General features: G+C 42.0%; 1 protein-coding gene across 6 annotated transcripts in view; it reads left to right on the top strand.

Moving 5' to 3' along the window:
- Positions 1–18,100, top strand: part of VPS13D (vacuolar protein sorting 13 homolog D) — a 107,535-nt gene that overhangs the window by 69,799 nt on the left and 19,636 nt on the right. For all 6 annotated transcript variants that reach the window (XR_008746286.1, XM_055798764.1, XM_055798766.1 and 3 more), the window contains 2 exons: positions 9,252–9,384; positions 11,328–11,523. Coding sequence is in view for 5 of the 6 variants with exons in the window: in XM_055798764.1 (XP_055654739.1) it covers positions 9,252–9,384; positions 11,328–11,523 (329 nt within the window). In the remaining variant the exon portion in view is untranslated. The remainder of the gene's footprint in view (positions 1–9,251; positions 9,385–11,327; positions 11,524–18,100) is intronic.

The raw sequence follows: 18,100 nt of genomic DNA, 5'->3' as shown, positions 1-18,100 counted from the left end.
CCTAAAGTATTCCTGTTGCAGAGGTGTTTCAATTAGAAACAAGTACTGAACACTGAATTAGCATCTGAACAGAAATGTTCTGTAGCTTGTGTTCTCCAAATGGAAAATTAAGCGTGGTTGTATCTATTACTGGCAAATAGGCGGTGTGCTGACATCATGAAATTCCTGGTGGTAAAGGATTGAAAATTTGATTAATCAGCTTGTCAATACTGTATTTAATTTGCCTGATTCTTTCAACCCTCACAAGGAGTTCTGTTACCTTTTCTGAATTATGAGCACATAGTAATGCAGTTGTTACGACCCTGCTACATACATATTTATTGGATGGAAATAATTGTTGTGTCCCTCCCTTCCTCACGAAAGGAATAATTTAATGAACTTGAAATAGCTTAATTTTCATATTGAACTTTGAAGTTTCCAGTGATAAATTTAATTAGGCTTCTTAAGGCAAGGTAAGCCATCAGCTGCAGTTGCATTTCCACGTTGGGTTTTTGTGGAAGCTGGCAGAGTTCTGAGGGGCAGGCTTGGGAGCAGGCACCCGAGATGCCAAAGCTTACGTGTAAAGGAGTTGCAACAAATTGTATGGTGGGTGGGTGTTTTCTTTTATGGCTGAGGAAGAGGCACATATGAACTGTGCCCCGGAGTTTCATTCCATATATTTATTTTAACTCGGTTCAGAGCAATGACAGAGGTGCTCAACAGAGATAGGAAAAGAGGTGGGGTGTTGGAACCAGGTAGGAAAATGTGAAGGCTAGTAAGGAGATGGATATTTCTCCAGGTGAGTGTTTGACATGGAGGCATTTGTAGAAAAGGAGCATGAAAGCAGCACAAAGGGAAACAGGAGTTTTAACCCTCATTGTGAAATAAATCAAAGCAGAATCTCAAGTGGTCGGCAGTGACAGAAAAATAAAGATAACTGAATGGAAAATGAAGAGGAAGTAATAAAAGGATTATTTAAAAACAAATCATGAACAAGTGTTTGACTTGTGTGAATGTTAACTTTAACAAAACTGGCAATAAATAAGATGAGAAGCGGATCTAGCAGAATACAAGAAAGTAGGTACAATTCAAGCAGGTTCTACCCAAGAACAGAGACAAATGTTTTAAAGCACTCGGAGCTGATGGTTCCCTTCTGTTTAAAGTTTCTTAGTTCATGTAACCAACCACTCTTACTTGATTCAGAAGCAAGAACAACTGGCATTCTTGTATCTTTGGAGACACTGTGGTTCAGTAGTTCTTGGAATATTAGCTCAAAATGCAATTCAGGTAGCTGAAAAAGAAACTTGTGTTGGTGACAGGGAACTTCTGACAAAGGCCTTTGTAGATGAAGCCTGAGAAAGAAGCACGTGGTGGTCTTTTCCTCAGGAGAGCATTAAACAAAATAGTCAGCTGGTAATGTAGAAAGGTCATGGTGGCATTCAGGTTCTGAGTTCCCTCCTATTCTGTATTTTCACAATTTTTCACTCCCTGCTCTTCTGTTTATATGTTAACACAGAATGTGTATGATAACTGATGGTCCCATACTGGATAAAAATGAGGAAGGCTGGAATACATGTCGTCTTCCTGGGCAACTTCACAGTTTTTAATTTGGGTCTTTGGGAATGCCGATGGTCATCCTTTACAAGGGTATTCTAGGTATTGAAGTTGCGGCATTTAGCAGCAATCACCATAAATATTTTTTTTCTATTCCTAGAAGTGATTTACACAGTTCAGGTCAAACGTAGCTTTCCCTGTGTTTCCTTCAGTGTAATCTTCAGATTTTTTTTCCTTGTGTCTTCCCCAGTATTGTGTAGGGGCTACTGCAGCTTGTTCAGGTAATCCATCCAGGTGGCACTGCAAATCATCTCCGGTGCAGCTTGCATTTCCTTCAAAGATTAGCAGTTCCTGTGCAGGTTCAGGTGCTGAGCAGTGAGAATCTGTATAAAAATGTGCAGATTGTGAGATGAAAGTAATTGAAATTCCCAGGCAGAAATTTTCACTGCTGGGAGGAGCATTATAGATGAGGCCATTTCCCCGTTTCCTGGCAGTTTTAAAGGACAGCAAGTTTTATGGCCAATTAGTGACAATCAGAAGCCATGGAAAGCGTCGCTTTTTATGTGCAGGACATCTGGTATCTATAATCAGTATCTTTGAAAGAGGTTTTGGGCTAAAGGATCGTCTTTGAGAAGTTTGAAGTATTACTTTATTCTTCCTGTTTTTCATTTGTACCATGGGATAAGATGTGTGTGGCCAGCATCCTGGTGAGAAAGTTTTCTTCACAATTCAGGTTAAATTCACCCTTCCTTTTACAAAGTTGCTTCTGCAAAGTGTGTGTGAACGTGCTTTGGCTGCAGCGTGGGTTTACGTGGAGGAATGGGCATGGGTGAGATCAAATGGAAACGGTGACGTATTCTGTGGGAAGAACCGTTCTGATCTGGACTTGATGTCTTAAAACGTGCGTGCTCGGAACCCAGCTGGCACAGGGGCGGCAGCTTTGCGTGAGCCTTTTCCAGGAGAAAGTACCCAGCGGGCGGTGAGAATCCTGCACAGCGCAGCTGCTGCGGAGCATGAGGTGCTGAGCTGTGTATAGAAATTTGCAAGTGAGCATCTTGACAAAAAGACAGAAGGGGGGGGGTCTCAGAGAGCTTTTATGTTTTACACCTGCTCTAGAGCTTTGCAAAATAAAATACAATGTTCCTGTTTTGCTGACTCATTGGGGAATTAGGTGAAAAAAGGAGAACTTAAAATGTGGTATGCAAAACGTTGCCAAATCATACTGTGAAATTAGAAATGAACATTTATCATAGAGATGAAATGAAATTTGATCTTAACCTACAGTTTTTGAATGGTTAACATGTCATGAAAACAGGGACATACATCCCATATATTACCATTCGCATCTGAAGGAGAAAAAACGGGGCGTGGGTTGGGAATTAATGACTTCAGTCCTGACAGAAGGCTCACTGCACCTCCCTACTGTGTATATAAAGTTATGTAGTTGTGTAGAATATGCTAAATAGTACAGATTTAAACTTGAAGTTCTTTGGTGGCCCATCCCTGAGGAGGGAAAAGAGGACGTTTACGTCCACGGGAGGCGGCAGCACCTTCCGAAGCTGTAACGATAGATGGTTGGCATCAGCTCAGCAGATCCAAACGCATCGTCCCTCAGAGCTGTTTGCTGCTTACACAGCACACGATGGCAGGCGGAATTAACGGGTCTGCGTTTTGCATTAGGTTTTCTTCAAAACTTTAATGGAAACGTGGAAAACCTGTGGGCTTTTAAATAGGGGTTCATCCAGAGCCGGGGACTCGTCCCAGGTGACCATGGCAGGGATGAAAGTGGCAGGGAAGAGACTGGCTGCTGGGGTGGCTGCGGCTGGAAGTGCCCTGGGGAAATAAAAATCCACAGAGTTGGTAAAGATGGTGTTAAAACCCGAGCGTAATGTGCCGCCTCCAAATACATTGTGGTTAGGTATTAACTGCAGAACCAGGCTCGATCTGTCAGGGTTTTCTCAGGTTTTCAGTATATAGAGGGGGTTTTAAGGAGGGAGGTGGAGGAGGGCAAATAATTCCATTCCCAGAAAATAAACAAATAGGAAGACCTTAAAGCTTTGCGAGAGTTGGAAGTTGGGGGGAGGGGAATTATCTGTTAAGAGTATTAGTTGTTTAATAAAGCCAGTTGTCCTCCAGATGAACCCGCCAGTGACTCTGCAGTTGGGGTCATTCCAAGTTCATGCTGTGGACTTTTCCCTGCCTGTGTCTGTGTGAGGGGTTCCTGCGGGGTGGCTGCCTGGCCCGGGACACCGGGCTGTGCCCAGGGGGCACCTGCTGCTGCCAGCCCGGGGGGGGGACCCCAGGCACCGGGGGCTCCCTGCCCCCCGGCCCCTGGGCATCCACACGGGCAGCGCAGCGGGACGCTTCGCACGTCACCAGCCAGCACGCCGCTGTCGGGATGCATTAGGAAGCTTAGTTGATGATGGGATGTGAGCTAATTAAAGCTCCGTTACTTTAGTTATATGACATAAATAGGGGTGGAGGATGCTGCACCGAATCTCAAACACGTTTGTTCAATGGGAAAAGCTGTTGCCTCCTCTTGGATGTCAGTAATGTAGAGAGGGTCAAAGTTTATGTCTGAAAATGAGAAGCTGATGATAGCATTTTGCTGATTTAGTATTCTCTAAATTGAGAGTGTGTCAGATCCATTCACAGTTCCATTACATGTTTCTCTCTACGCGGTTCGACTCGGTTATAAATGCCTTCTGGGCTCAGCCTGAACTGCCCTTTCTGTTTAGGATTGCGTTTAACAGTTGACCCGGGTATGTATTAGCACGTGAAGGAAAGCATAAAAGTCTGGAGAGTATAAATTTACCTGAGTTCACAGACTTTCTTGCTTAAATATCTTGAGTAATTCTTCCAACGCTGACAGAAGCCATGGTAAAAGTATTTTGTGGAACAGTTTCAGATAGCTAGGCCTTTTAAATCTGACAAGTAAACACCTGCTGTTTTTTCAAATCCTTAAAGCATTTAATTTTTTGATCCCAGTATAATGCCCAGTTGACCACAGCGATATGAAAGGAGGAAGCTGTGCTGGCTGGCTGCTTGCTGATGTCCAGTTTGTGAAATTAAACAAGCAGCGCTTCTGTTCCATAACTGTGCATGTATTTGGATTAGTAAAGAAGCTGCTCTAGAAGTTATTTTTATGGTTAGTTACAGAAATGTCTTAAGTATCAGTCATGAGACACTGCAATAAAAGCAAGGAAACTCAGGCTGAAGAATTTACTAGACAACTTTATCTGTCCCACTGCACATAGTCATTATGTGTATCCAAGAATACTGCACGTCTTTTTTCTTTTTACCCTTCCAAAAGAATTAACAGCAAGATTTTGAGGATAGCTAACTACTCTACCGCAAATCCTAGCAGCGTGTACCGCTGTCTCCTTAGCCTGTGACATGTACACTGTGAAGGTTTTTGCCTCCTTGTAGCGAAATAAATGCTTTATTTTGAACTGTTGCCTTTCACTGTCAGAAGTCAGTGTAGAGACTGGCTTCCTCAGGCTGCAGAGATGGTGATGTTTAATGATACCGCTAGAAGGCAAGTAACCACCAGGGATGAGACTTAGAGGTAGGTGTTAAATGTTTAGACATGGTCCACTGTAATTAATCACTTGGCTGAACTGCGCTTCCAAACCTTCTGTTCAGTAAGGAAGGGAGTGCATGTGTGGTTTTTTTTTTTTTTTTAAAAAAAAGCCAAAACACAACTTTAAAGAAGGCAGCCTCCAGTGCCTAACGCTGTCAGTCTGCTTGAGTTTATGTAACTTGTAGCTATGTTTTATGTTAAGGTAACTTTTAAATATATATATAAAATATGTTTTGACATTTTATTTTAAATGTATCTAGATAATAGCTAAAGAAACATCATGATGTCATGGTAAAAAGACAGCTTATTGTGTCGGTGTAAAACATTTTGTACTATATATGAATATATCTTTTGGCACAGGGAGGTGTCAGTATTTTCCAGCTAATATTTATTTAGTGTGTATATATTTATTAGGGTTTTACTGTTAGGTTCACTGATGTGGGATGTTTGTGCCTTTCAAGCCACCTGTGCTGTGATGCCTGTTGCTTCTGTTGGTAGTACCTCAGAAAGAAGGTACATGTCAGGGTGGCGGAGGGGAGGACAGTGATGCTGCAAAACCAGTGTTCCTGTTGGGGCTTAAGGAAGAATGTATCTGACAGAACTCAAATAATCACTGGGTTTTTCCTTTACCTATACAGCCTTTGTTTCTTGTGATAAGCAGGTCTTCTCTTTCACGTAGACAATTGTATTTAGGGGAGTTACTATTGAGACTGTGGAATGAGTTTTAATCATCATGCCTAGGGATTTCTGTTGTTTGGAAAATATAAGATTGTGTATAAGAACTGAAGGTGACAATTCACAGTTTACATTAGACTTTCTAACCTAAATAAATTTTAAATACTCTTTTCTACCTTGCTGAAATAACATATTTAAATTTGTGCTTTGGTCTCTGAGATCCAGCCTTTATTATTGGAGATAAAGGTATGAACATCATTGATGCGTGGTGTTCAAGGTTTTTTTGAAAGGTGGGGTGAGCGTTGAATGGACTTCAACAAAACTTTTTCAACGGGTCGTGCAAAGCAAAGGTGAGAACTGAGCAAATGCTGCGAGTCCTAATTTACAGGCAGTTCATGTAAGGTTTGCACAGAAGTGATACCTGACCTACATTTAATTTCATCACTTCCTCCCTTAAAATTTCATCTTGGAATGTTCTACTTTGCTCAGTCAATAATATTTGTAAATGTACCATTCTCTGATGCTAGAATTACAATGGAATGTTTGGACTAAAGTCATAATTGTGTATTTATCTTTTTGGGATGTCCTTAGAGAACCAGGCAGTGCCAAGAGCTTAAAAGGCTTTAAAAGATTACTGAAACCTTATTTCCATGCTGTGTGCTTCATGCATCTGGCTCAGAGGGAACATGCAGTACAGAGGCTCGAAAGAGTTTTCATTTGCTTTGAATTCTCCCTGTGCCCTCTAAGCGTGTTGTTTGGCACCAGCTTTGATTTGCAGATGCTGTATACCGGGCGGGTTTGGGTTTCGTCTGTTGCTGAAGCAGCAAATGATACATAGTCGGTGGTAAAAGTTTTTGCGGCAAAACTTTCTTAATTATTGGCCCTTTAAAAAGAAAGAAAAACAAACATATGCACTAAAACATGAGTGGATTAGTTTCTTGTACAGATTCAACTGCTTTTGCAGATCTTGTAGATAGTTAATACTGATTGGTGACACTATTTAAATGTAAAACAAAACGATGAATCATCTGTTTACTTGAGTCCGCAGAGCTAAGGCCAGCGTGCCCCAGGTTTATGGAACCATAATAACATTTTCAATGATCGTGAAGTGCTGAGTGGTTTACATCTTGTTCCAGAGACAGTGCTCAGAGTAGCATCACGTCCTGGAATTTGGAAGAAAATGTGAAAGTGGACGTATCCCACCCTCCTCAGGAGAATCAGTTTATGTTAGGCCACATAAGCTTAAGTTAATGAAGTGTGGTGGGTCATAATTCCTGCTTGCAGTGTATTTCCAGGTGGTACCTTCACATCGTATGTGAACAGTGTGGGGTGAAAAACCAGGGATCGAGTGTCTGTGGAACGCAGACCTGGGAGAAGAGGTCAGTGTGCTTCCACGGAGGGGCAATGCAGAAAGTGCCATCTGCTTTGGGGAGAAAAAGCGTCAGAGGAGAAAGGGGTGTCTGTGAGGGAAGTTGGCCACATGCTCAGATCCACGGAGCTTCTTGGAGAGGTTCTCATTTTTCTGTCCAGGCAGAACGGATAAGGCAAAGTATGAACCAATGCATATTAATGATAAGTTGAAATATTTTTAGTAATTGAAATTACAGAACTTTGAATTAGTATCCTGGAAGACCCACAGTTCACTTTGTTTGGGGATGGCAGGTTGAGAGGTGAAATACCTGCCGCCTTACCTGTGCCTGCTGTGTGGGCTGGCTCTGTCCGGGGGCACGTGTGCGCCTTTTGGTCAGGAAGCAGGTACCGTGGCTTAGCTGATACTGATGGATTGTGTTGCAGTTCTTTCTCAAGGAAAAGGGTATCTGAAATGGGGAAAAATGCAGAGATAAAAGACCAAGTCAGTAGTTTGGTTTTTTTTTTCATCGGCAAGTAGACAAAGAACTTATTATGAAAATGAGGATAGAAAAGGAGGGGGGCTGGTTTTAGAACTCCCTTGATTAGTTTCATATTTGTTCCACAGACTGTTTTATTTAGTTATGTTGGCATTTACATACTCTTAAGCACACTTTGAAGTTACCAGGTCACACCTTATTAAAAAAAACCAAGGAGGACAAGGGTGGGTCACACTTTTGTTGTCACCTTTGTTTATCTGGAGACTATCTTCTGCATGACTGGGTTAACAGCTCAGCAAGCCACCATCACTGCTCTTCCACAGGTCTTAATATCTAATACCGCATCTCTCGAAGGAGGCAGCTAAAAGCGAGACGTTTGGGGGGTGGGGAGGCAAGTCTGCTCTTGTGCTTTAACTTGTTCAAACCTCCCTACAGAGTTTAAGCTGGACTTAAACTGCTTACGTTCTGATGCTTACATGGATTTCTAATCTTGAAGTAACTTGCTACTACTGAGTAATTTTTCTCAATACAGTGATTAGAATCTACACAGACTGGTCATAAGGTGTTGTGCGGGTGGGTGGGTGAGGTGTTTTTTATGTTAGAAATCTTTATTTTTCCTATTTATATGGGTAGACACAATCCTGTTTATCAAAACAGGCTTCAGAAACCATGTTGGGGCAAGTATTTCTGAGGTGCACAGGGAAACACCTGCTAGCAGTCCTTTTCTGTAATAATATTCTGAATATGAGGTCAGGTCTCGGTTTTTCTGTCGCCTTTTTTTGCCTCCCTCCCTCCCTCCCTCCCTCCACCAAGCTTCTGTTTTGTATCTGATTACATCAAACTAAAGGTCAACAGATAACAATAGATCACTTTTATTTGGTACTTTTTCATTGACGCGTACTCAGTAATGGTCAGAGTTCTCAGACCAGATCCTGTTTGGACTTGGGTATCCTTTCATCTGCAAGTATGTCTCAGGTCTTCCCACACACTGCTAAAGGTGAGTGTAAGGAGTAAAAATGCTCCGTGCACACGTTCAGGGTTGCCCCTAGGCTTTTGTTTTACAGTGTGTAGTACCTGGGGAGGCTTGTCAGCATAGCCTCTTCCAGTGCACCCCCCACCCTGTGTGCTGCAGTGGACGTGGCATGGCTCCCCCGCCAGCTCTTCCCACAATGGGGCTGTTTCTACATTGTGTTACTGAAAATCATTAATTCTTGCAAATGTTTTAGTTTCGTTATGGGTGTATTTGAAGTTTTTCACATATCTTTGCAGAAGAAAAGTGCTGCATCTAAATAACGTTCCCCTGAGTTTCTGGAAGGTCACTGGCCCTTCTGGTACATCTTTCACAGACTACATTTGTTTTGGCTTGGCTGCTGCAGTTGGGCACCTGCTTGGTTTTTGGACTGTCACCTCAGGATGTAGGATGCACCAGTGGACAGCTCAGGTCCATCTGTGTCAGAGCTTTCTTCATGGCAGGAATGGTGGAGTGACTGCAGACGTGTAACAGAAGGAGTTGTGTAAATCTGTTTCACAACCAGAGTCTAGTTTTCCTCAGCAAATGGATGTAAGAGATGTTGTTCTGATAGTGACAGAAAAGGTTGGTTCTACTCTTGCAGTTCGCCGGGACCTTGTCGGATGGTTTGGGAAAGACAATGGATAACAGACATCAGACCGAACGCGAATACATTCGGTACCATGCTGCAACGAGCGGCGAGCATCTCGTAGCTGGAATCCATGGACTTGCACATGGTAACCCTTAGCTGTAATTTTAACTTCTTTCTCTCTTAAAAGTAATGGTCTGGCTGAAAAGCGCAGTTTGTACCAGTACTGGGTGATACTGGAAGCCAGGGAAGTGGAGCTGTCCCAGGCTTTGTGTTTGACTTTGAGTGCTTGCAGGTCGAGTGGGGGCACGGGCAGATCGTAGTTGACAGAAATTACATTTAAGAATAAGGGCTTTCACCTGTAACTAAGTAAAAGCTTTTCTTCCAATTAAAATGAATTTTTGAACAAAGTTCATCCAAAACTTCAATTTCTTTATAGAGGCATAAAATATCCATAAGGACAGGTTTGTTGAGGGCCAGACATTAAAATTAAAAAAAATTAAACAAACAAACAAAAGAGTATGGCTGGACTATAGCTTTCAGTTCCAGAACCCCGAGTTTCCTCAGAATCGGTACCTCAGTTCAAAGGCACGTTCCACCAGTTGGGTTATTTTGTGGTTCTGTTTTGGGTTTTTAAGTCTACTAAGAACTAGAGAAGTGAATTTGTGTAAAAGGCAGCGAACTAATCTTAATTTGGCCGAATCTCACATCAATTTAGTTATGATTTATCTGTTGAAGAAGGTTAAATTAATACAAGCCAAGTTTAAATCAAATATTTATATTTTGCATCATCGTGACTGCATTTGTTTAAATGTCATTCTTCTAGTGCAACTGGTGCAGCCCGTGTAAGGACAGTCAGCCTTTCACCAACAGGGCAGTCTTGTCTGTGCTAAGCAAAAGTCATTAGCTGGACTTTTGTCATAAAGAGTTGCCGTAGGTATTGAAATGGGTCGTGAGAGAGGTTTCTCTCTCCCCACTGTGCTGTAAAGTCTGAAATAAATCATATTGGTAGAAATGCAGAAAATCAGAAATAAGTCAGTCTTTGCTAAAAAGTCAGTTAAAAAAGCACTTTGTTCTATTGCATTATCCAGTAATTAGCGGGACTGTTTTTGTCTTAATTCTGTAGAGTTTTTATATGCTTCCCATTCAGTTTTTTTTGTTTCTTTTGGGGGGTTTGGGGTTGTTTTTTTGTTTGTTTAGGCTTTTTTCTTTTTTTTCTCTTTTTTTTTTTTTTTTTTTTTAAAGCAAGTAACTGCTAAATCCTATCTGTTGAAATGTAGGAATTAGCCATAAGCTCTAGTTACTCAAGAGAAGTGATTTAAGTACTTTCTCCTTCTCACGTCTGGAAGCTGAGATGCTGCCTGGTCTGTACTTCAATTACAGAACTTAAAAAGAGGACCTGGCTGCTGAAAGATGAAGAGCCAAATAGCCGTAAATGTTTTTAAATGAGCGCTTAGGCCAGTTCACTAAAAATTGTGATATACTAATTGTGGAGATGTGAGATCTGTGAAGAATATTCTCAGGTAATACGAACTGTTCCAAGTTTTCAGAAGCCACAGTAGGCTCTTGATTTCTTCAGAGCATTCAGATTCCCAGCAACGGAAACATGCACAGAGATGACTGTCAGCAGCATCACAGTTACAATCACACGATGCCGGTTTAAAGTAATTGACTTTTTTTTTTCCAGTGGAGAAATGCACTTTTCTATTTTATGTCTCAAATTGTTAGAAGCTCTTGTGGGAACAGAGTTTTGTCACATTGTAAGTAACCACTTCACCTCAGGAACAGATGAGAACTGTTTGTGTAAATACAGCTGGGAAATAAAACAGTATGGAAATATTTCAAAATATGCATATTTAATAAGGAATTACATTTCTTTCTGTGGGACATTGTTGTGTGTATACTACACGTACAAAGTGATTAGCTAATGTAATCAGTTTTGAAACAGGTTTTGTATTGCACTAAGTGCACAGTACATTTCTGTCAAGCTTGACAGTAAATCGTGTAGGCAGGCAGCATCAGCTGCGGCAAGGCTCTGTAATTTTTAGAGCCAATACTGCTGGCCTACTTTGTCGTTCTTGTCTCTGCTAGGTATCATTGGAGGGCTGACAAGTGTCATAACTTCAACAGTCGAAGGTGTGAAAACTGAAGGAGGCGTCAGCGGCTTCATATCGGGCCTTGGCAAAGGGCTGGTCGGCACAGTGACCAAACCTGTGGCGGGAGCTCTGGATTTTGCATCGGAAACTGCACAGGCGGTGAGGGACACTGCGACCCTCAGTGGCCCCAGGTCAGTAAGCAGTTCACATTTCTGATCCTTAATGCTATAAAAATGTGTATTAATTACTTGCTGCTGTTTCTGATCTGATTATCTTTCCTTACCCAAAGAAATGACAACTTAATCAAACTGACTGTGAGTTGTTATTAGTGCTGCAGCCCAGTGCTTTCAGTTGGCTTTTTCTTTAATAGATGCCATTTGTCGATACTATAAAAAGACTGAAATTTGCACAGAAAAGCCACGCCATAAAATGGGATTTCTTAAGCTGCAGCATTAGATTAAAGCAAATTTTTTAGAGGCTGTATGTAATGAGATGAAACTTCCAGCATGGAATCCTTCCACAGAATTGAAATGGGAGAGTTGTTCTCCCTGCTCTACCTGCACGTTCCATTTGGCTGTGTGGAAAAAGAGTTCTTCAAAGGTTTGAAGAGTTCTGGCATCAGTCTATAGTGCCATTATCTTCTAATTTTCATTTTGTACAATAGTTCTCATAGCAAGTGTGGATATATGCCCCCATGTCTGCGTGCTTATCTGTTCCCCATACGTATGTGGATGTTACGTGTCAGCACAGCAGCACAGAGGCTTTGGCTTCCTGCCTGTGCTCAGTTACTGGCATGATGTGGTCTCTACAAAATAACGACCGATGTCGTAAGTAAATGAATGTTCATGCACACCAACTATGAGCGTGGAAGTGAGAAAGGGCCTAGTTCTAGAAAGGCGGCTCCAAGAGAAGATCCTTCTTACTCTGTGGCCAAGCGTTTACTTTATGATAGTACCGTGCCAAGAAGTTCCGTTGTGTGTACATGAGATACTGCGTTCTGAAGAAGTGAAGGAAAATCTTAAGTAAACTTTATTGTTGAAAGCTTAGAGAAAAATGTTTGCAAAACGTTGGGTTTTCTGGTTGTTTTGTCTTCCCATTTGGCTTTTCCATTTCCTGTGTTTTATTGTGCCACACTTGGAGTCCTGAAGTGTCTGGGGTCAGCATTTCAGTAACGAACAATAAGCTTGATGAAGTGTGAGTGAGGTGCAGGAGACTGAAGAATGAACCTAGGTGTACTTTGTTGTGAGAACAGAAGGGTTCACATGCCGCGTCTTGTGTGTTTGGTACTTGGCTTGATTTGCAAACCCAAGAGGCCAAGGATCCAGTTCGGTAAGTACATCTGTGTACACAAAATTACATGAGAATGTGAAGGGCATCCCCAAGGGAACACATCTACTGTTTTGCTTGTATGTCTTAACCTTGTGGCTGTACAGATTGAATTATTTATTTAAAGGTGAGGAGTACGTACCTGGCTGTACTGTTAGTTGTCTTAGTAGTTGAGCTGTGTTTCTATTCTAATTTGTTTCAAGATACACACATACTTAAAATTCCTGTCTTGACACACTTCTAGGAGATACGGGGAATACCCAGTAGCAATGATGCTATCAACAGCTGACAAACCAGACAGCAACTGGGAGGGGTGGGAGCGCCTCTGCCCAGCCTTATCTCTAGCTTGTGTTTGCTTGCCTGATGCATTTCCCTTTAACTTGTTAACTGGCAATTAAGAGACAGGGTTAAGACAGATGAGCTGAAACACATTTTTGCTTCCACTAGATTCTGAAATACTGTTGTCGTAGACAAGCACTGTGAATTATTTTAGTGTCTACACACACAATGCAAAAAGTTTCTGACCCAGCAACCTTCGGGGGTGGGGGGGGGTGGGACACCAAAAGAAAAACTTTCTCAATTACTACACTTCTCCAGTCTACAAAATCTTTTTTTCAGATGAACAGAGCAAAACTTATTTTAGAAAAACAAATGTACTTGAGAATATGTAGATAATGGGGGGGGGGGGGGGGCAGGGAGGAGAGAAACCCCAACCACACCACCTCCTATAACCAACCCTGCACTCATGTTGTATGGTAAGGTGGGTTTTTTTTTACTGTGCTTATATAATGAAGCGACCAAAGTGTTCTTTCAGGGGTATATTTTACAAAAAAAAGACAAAGGATTTGTACATTTTTGAGACTGCTGTGTACCAATATCCCCCTGCTGCATGTGTTAACTGTTCAAATATGTGTGGTTTGGAACCGGAGCAGAGCAGTGTTCCAGACCCAAGTCGCTGGCTCCAGTTGGATATTCTAAGCAGGCTGGGCCATGCAGCCTCCTCCAGGCGGAGTCCGCAACCCGGCCAGCCCTGCCGAGTGGCGGTTTGTGGCAGAAACACATCTCAAGTGTAGTTCTGAACAACTGAAAATGAGAGTTAATACGCATGGCAGGAGCCATCGACCTTATCTTGAGCCTGACGGTGTCTGTGCAGGTTTCCGGTACTGGTGCAAAGTTGAGTCAGCCAGTTAATTACAGTTGCATTTAAATAGCATGATACATAAATTATAGGCCCCTTGCAATTCTGTAATTATGTGCTTTAATTTTAGAAAAACCCTGAATTTAAGCTGCTTGACTTTAACCATTGGATCAGTTTTGATGTAGATGAAGAATTTTGAGGTTTTAGGTTTTCCTAAAAGGCGTGTTCTAATTCCAGCAAAGTTACTGAATTGAGTAGAACACTGATGAACACTGTGTAGCTTGCGTTACTGTGACCATGCTACAGGGACACAAGTCTCTTTTGGCCTCAGAATGTATTGATTTGTGCTGGGACTCATGCAGCTAGCACGAACCGTGTGCTGGGACGTGGAGCCACCCGAATGCGGCTGGGGTGCAGACAATGGCTTTATAGCTGATGGTGGTCGTATAAAAGGTGATTTGTTTAAAGTACGGGAAAATATTTTTTTTTTAAAGCTGAACTTTCAAGGTTCACCTTACAACTTCTTATGTAATCGTTTACTTTATTATGCTTGGGGTTTATGAACAAAGCTGTCTTAATACTTCTAAATTTTAAGACAGAGGAGAATGTAAAGTAGTTGTAGACAATGCAGCATACATCTCATTTATAAACAGTTAAGGCCTGTGACTCGATACCTTTTTTTGAGTGGGGTTTGTGTGTTCCAAGTACTCTAGTGTCACATACAAGAGTTCTGATTATTTCCATATTTGTCGTATACTGCCAAAAGTCTTAAAGACCAGTTCAAGACAGGAAAGCTGTTATGTCTCTGGATATGCTTGGAAAGCTCTCTCCTAGAAACGTGTTTTGTCCTAGTGCAGCACAAGTAAAGAACATTTATATTTAGATGTGTGTCTCACTTAACAAGTCGTGCAGGAAACTGCCATTCTGGCTTTCTCTCAGGCTTCAGCCAGGTCAGTGCAAGTTTAAGATTGTTCTTGAACTGTTGCTGCAAGGGTTTGTGTTCTTTCCCGGTAGTCGTGATGTGAAACTTGGAAGTAAGGAGATGACTTTGTGACTTGCCCAGCTCTAATGCATTCTGTCGGTGAACTAGGGTGTACTGGGAAAGAATGGTTTCAAATTGGTGAGCCATTCATGGTCACAGAAAAGCCTTATGTAAGTGTTTGATTCTTTTAAATGTAGTTCACCTGGAAAGAAGCAGCCTGTGCTAATTGTTCTTTTGTTCATCACTTTAATACCGTCAGCTGAAAGTGTGCAGCTGTTTGAGACCATGTCAACAGCAGGTGATTTTAATTATTATTATTTTTTGCCTTTGTGCATCCATCTTTCTGTTAGCTAGGAGTTTGATTGTAAGGTCAAAAGCAGTAGAGTTGAGAGCATGAGTACCTGTGACACTGAGAAGTAGAAAATACATAGCCAATTGTATGGAACACCACCTCGGCTGATACACTGCAAAGAGTGTATTCTCAAGGTTCTCAGGTTTTACAGATAAATATTGCTTGAACCTTAACGCCTCTGTGTGTGTCCCAGATTCCATCCTGACCTTGGCCTTGATCTAGCGCTGACTTCAAGGGTAATGTCAGTCATGTATGGGCCACGACTCCGGTGAAGGAGATGTTATTCTTCTCCTGGCAAGCCCTTCCTAAGATTTTCCTAGAGGCCAGAGAGCAAATACATCCATCAACTGGTATTCATTGTGTTGTCTAAATCTGGAAACGCTGCATGAAGGACAGTTTAGCTGAATCATCGGTCTAATCTGTGAATGACTTGGGCAGTGCAAGTTCCTTCATATCCACTTTTTTTTTTTTTTCCCCAGTGGGATAACATGTCCTTAAAATGATCTGCTTTCTTTTGAGCAAGTTTGTCCACTTTACTCCTGTGGCCCCGTTACGTGGCTGTAGACATTGGCTCTTCCTCAGTGTCAGATCTTCGGTCACTGTCAAACTTCATTTTATGGGTTCATATTCTTCTGTCATTAGTCTGTCCAGATTCTTCTACTGATGCTGTTGAGCTACTTTGAAATCCCCCCAGTCTGTATGTCCCATCAGTACTGCGTGAAAAGGGACCGTCGTGTCCCTGTTCTGTGACAAGCTGTCCTCTGCAGGTCATCCAAAATTGTTGGCTGGTTTTACTGCCATATCATGTTGCAAATCGATATCCAGTTTTCTGCTTGCCATTTTCCCCCCAAGAGTTTTTTATGTTTTATTTTATTTTACTGCTTTGCAAAGATCTCCTTGTCATTTAATATTTGTGTTCTGGATTATTGTTCCCCAGATGAAGCAGGTTGCAATTTTGTAGGTTGAATCCCATTTCATTTCCTGCCATATTTCTGACCTCTTCAGGTTCTTTAGTACTTTGCTGTCCTCACTGGAGTTTTAAACGCCTCAGTTTGTTCTCTCCAAATACTAGATCCTTGAAGTTAAGCAAGCCTGGGTTTGTGCCCGTGCATTTTGAAGCACCTCAGTAGACACTTCTCCCTGCTTTAATCGTTCTGTTACCAGTCTCACCTGGTCAGTAATCTCCTGTCAGGTTCTCGTTTATCACTGGTAACTTGCTGTAGTTCTGCTGAGTCTCAATTTTTCTTCTGAAAATGCGCCTCAGCTTCTTTTAGCTTAAGTAGAAAGAGACAATAATCCATCACCTAAGACCTAAAACGACTTCTAAACAAATGAAGCTACCCTTAAGAATGAACATAAATGGTTCTCTGTTCCTTCTGCCTGTTCAAAGAGTGCTTCTTACTGCCGTGAGACACTTCTGGCTTGTAGTTGGGACTATGGTTTGCTTTTCTACAGCTTTCTGTAAGAATGATTTATTTTTTTCTTGCTTTTACTCAGAATTATTTTCCAAAGTAATGACTCAGAGTAGAAAGAAGTGCAGTCTTTCCTAGACTACACAGAAACAAGTCTCACATGCTGTATGTCAAGAAACCAGTAGGGCTTTTTGTCAGAGAAGTCTTATGCGATGATTATATTTGACTGGGAGTGGAATCCTGTCAAGATAGCTTTGCATTTCACTCTACCACTTCCCCGTGAAGCTCTGTGGAAGGAATTCAAGCAGCTGAGGCATGTGGTTACTCTTCCAGAGCACCTACCATCAGGAGAGTTGGATGGCGCGCACTGCCGTCCTGCCTTTCGCTGCACTTCTGAATCTCCACGTGCTCATATAGTGGCTAATTCGAAAGTCAAGCTTCAGTTAATAAAACTTACTATTTCAAGAAATAAAAATGTAATTTTCAAAGTGATATAACTTTACAAATAAAGGATAGTAGAGTTAAGTCCAAGAGCTTCTGTGTGTGTGTGGCAGCTGGTTTTCCACACCCTCCAAGACTGAGCCTGGGCATCTCAGTTGTTTCCCTTTGCCTTCCCCCTCTATGACCAAGACCTGAATTACACTTCCTTGGGAGCACAGCCTCTGTTCTCCACGACAGAGCAGGGTTTGCTGTGCATCATTTAAGAAAATAACTGATGCATGTATTTTTCTGTTTGTTTTTTTTTTTTTAATCCACAGGATAGGAAAAGAAAAGTGAATCTTTGAAACTTCATTCAGTTTGCTTAATCGTATTTTACAGCAGAGTCTGTAGGTCTAGAGCCGCATGTGTAGCAGTGTCACAGATCCCAGGACACTGCACTGCTGGCTGTGCAGCACCCGGCAGCAGGCTGCATGGCCTGGGAGCCCAGGCTCCGCGCTGACGTACCCCTCTCCCTTCCCTTCTAGGGGGCTGGGTGGACAGGGATCGGTACCTGCTGTAGAACCAAGCTGACACCTTGTTATGCGTTGCTGCAGATACCTTACTTCACATCTGAAGGATGTCTCCAGGAGGTTACTGCTAGATGTCTGCATTACTAGATACCATTTATATTTGGCATATTTGTGAAATCAGTTGTCTTTACAGTTGGTTGTCTCTGTCCCCTTTTTTGAACCTGGCTCAATTTAAGTATTTGAAAGTATGGAAGAAAAAACCCAGAGTGTTTGGGCCTACAGCAGCAACATAAGACTTGATTAATATTGTATAGATGTGGTTCTGTTCACATCTGCTGTATAGCAATGTTTTTAAGTAATAGGAGGTTTCAGAAAAAAATATTACTGGCTTGTATTAGGCAACGTTTAGTCATGCAGGCCTTACGTTTTACATGTATTACAGCTCATTAGCTTCTGGAGCTTAGGAGCTAGCCTTTGAGTGGCAGCGTCTGAGGCAGGAAAGCCTGGACCCCAACCCCTTACCTACTGGTAAGAGGATGATTTTTCAAGTGCAGGGGTTGAAGCTGCTGAGGCTGCTCCATTAGAGCTCCTCTGGACCTCTGGAGTCA

Source organism: Falco peregrinus, chromosome 3, assembly GCF_023634155.1.
Source record: "Falco peregrinus isolate bFalPer1 chromosome 3, bFalPer1.pri, whole genome shotgun sequence".
NCBI classification, from domain to species: Eukaryota; Metazoa; Chordata; class Aves; order Falconiformes; family Falconidae; genus Falco; species Falco peregrinus.
Note: the sequence above shows the minus strand (reverse complement) of the source record. Positions and strands in the feature narration are given on the sequence as shown.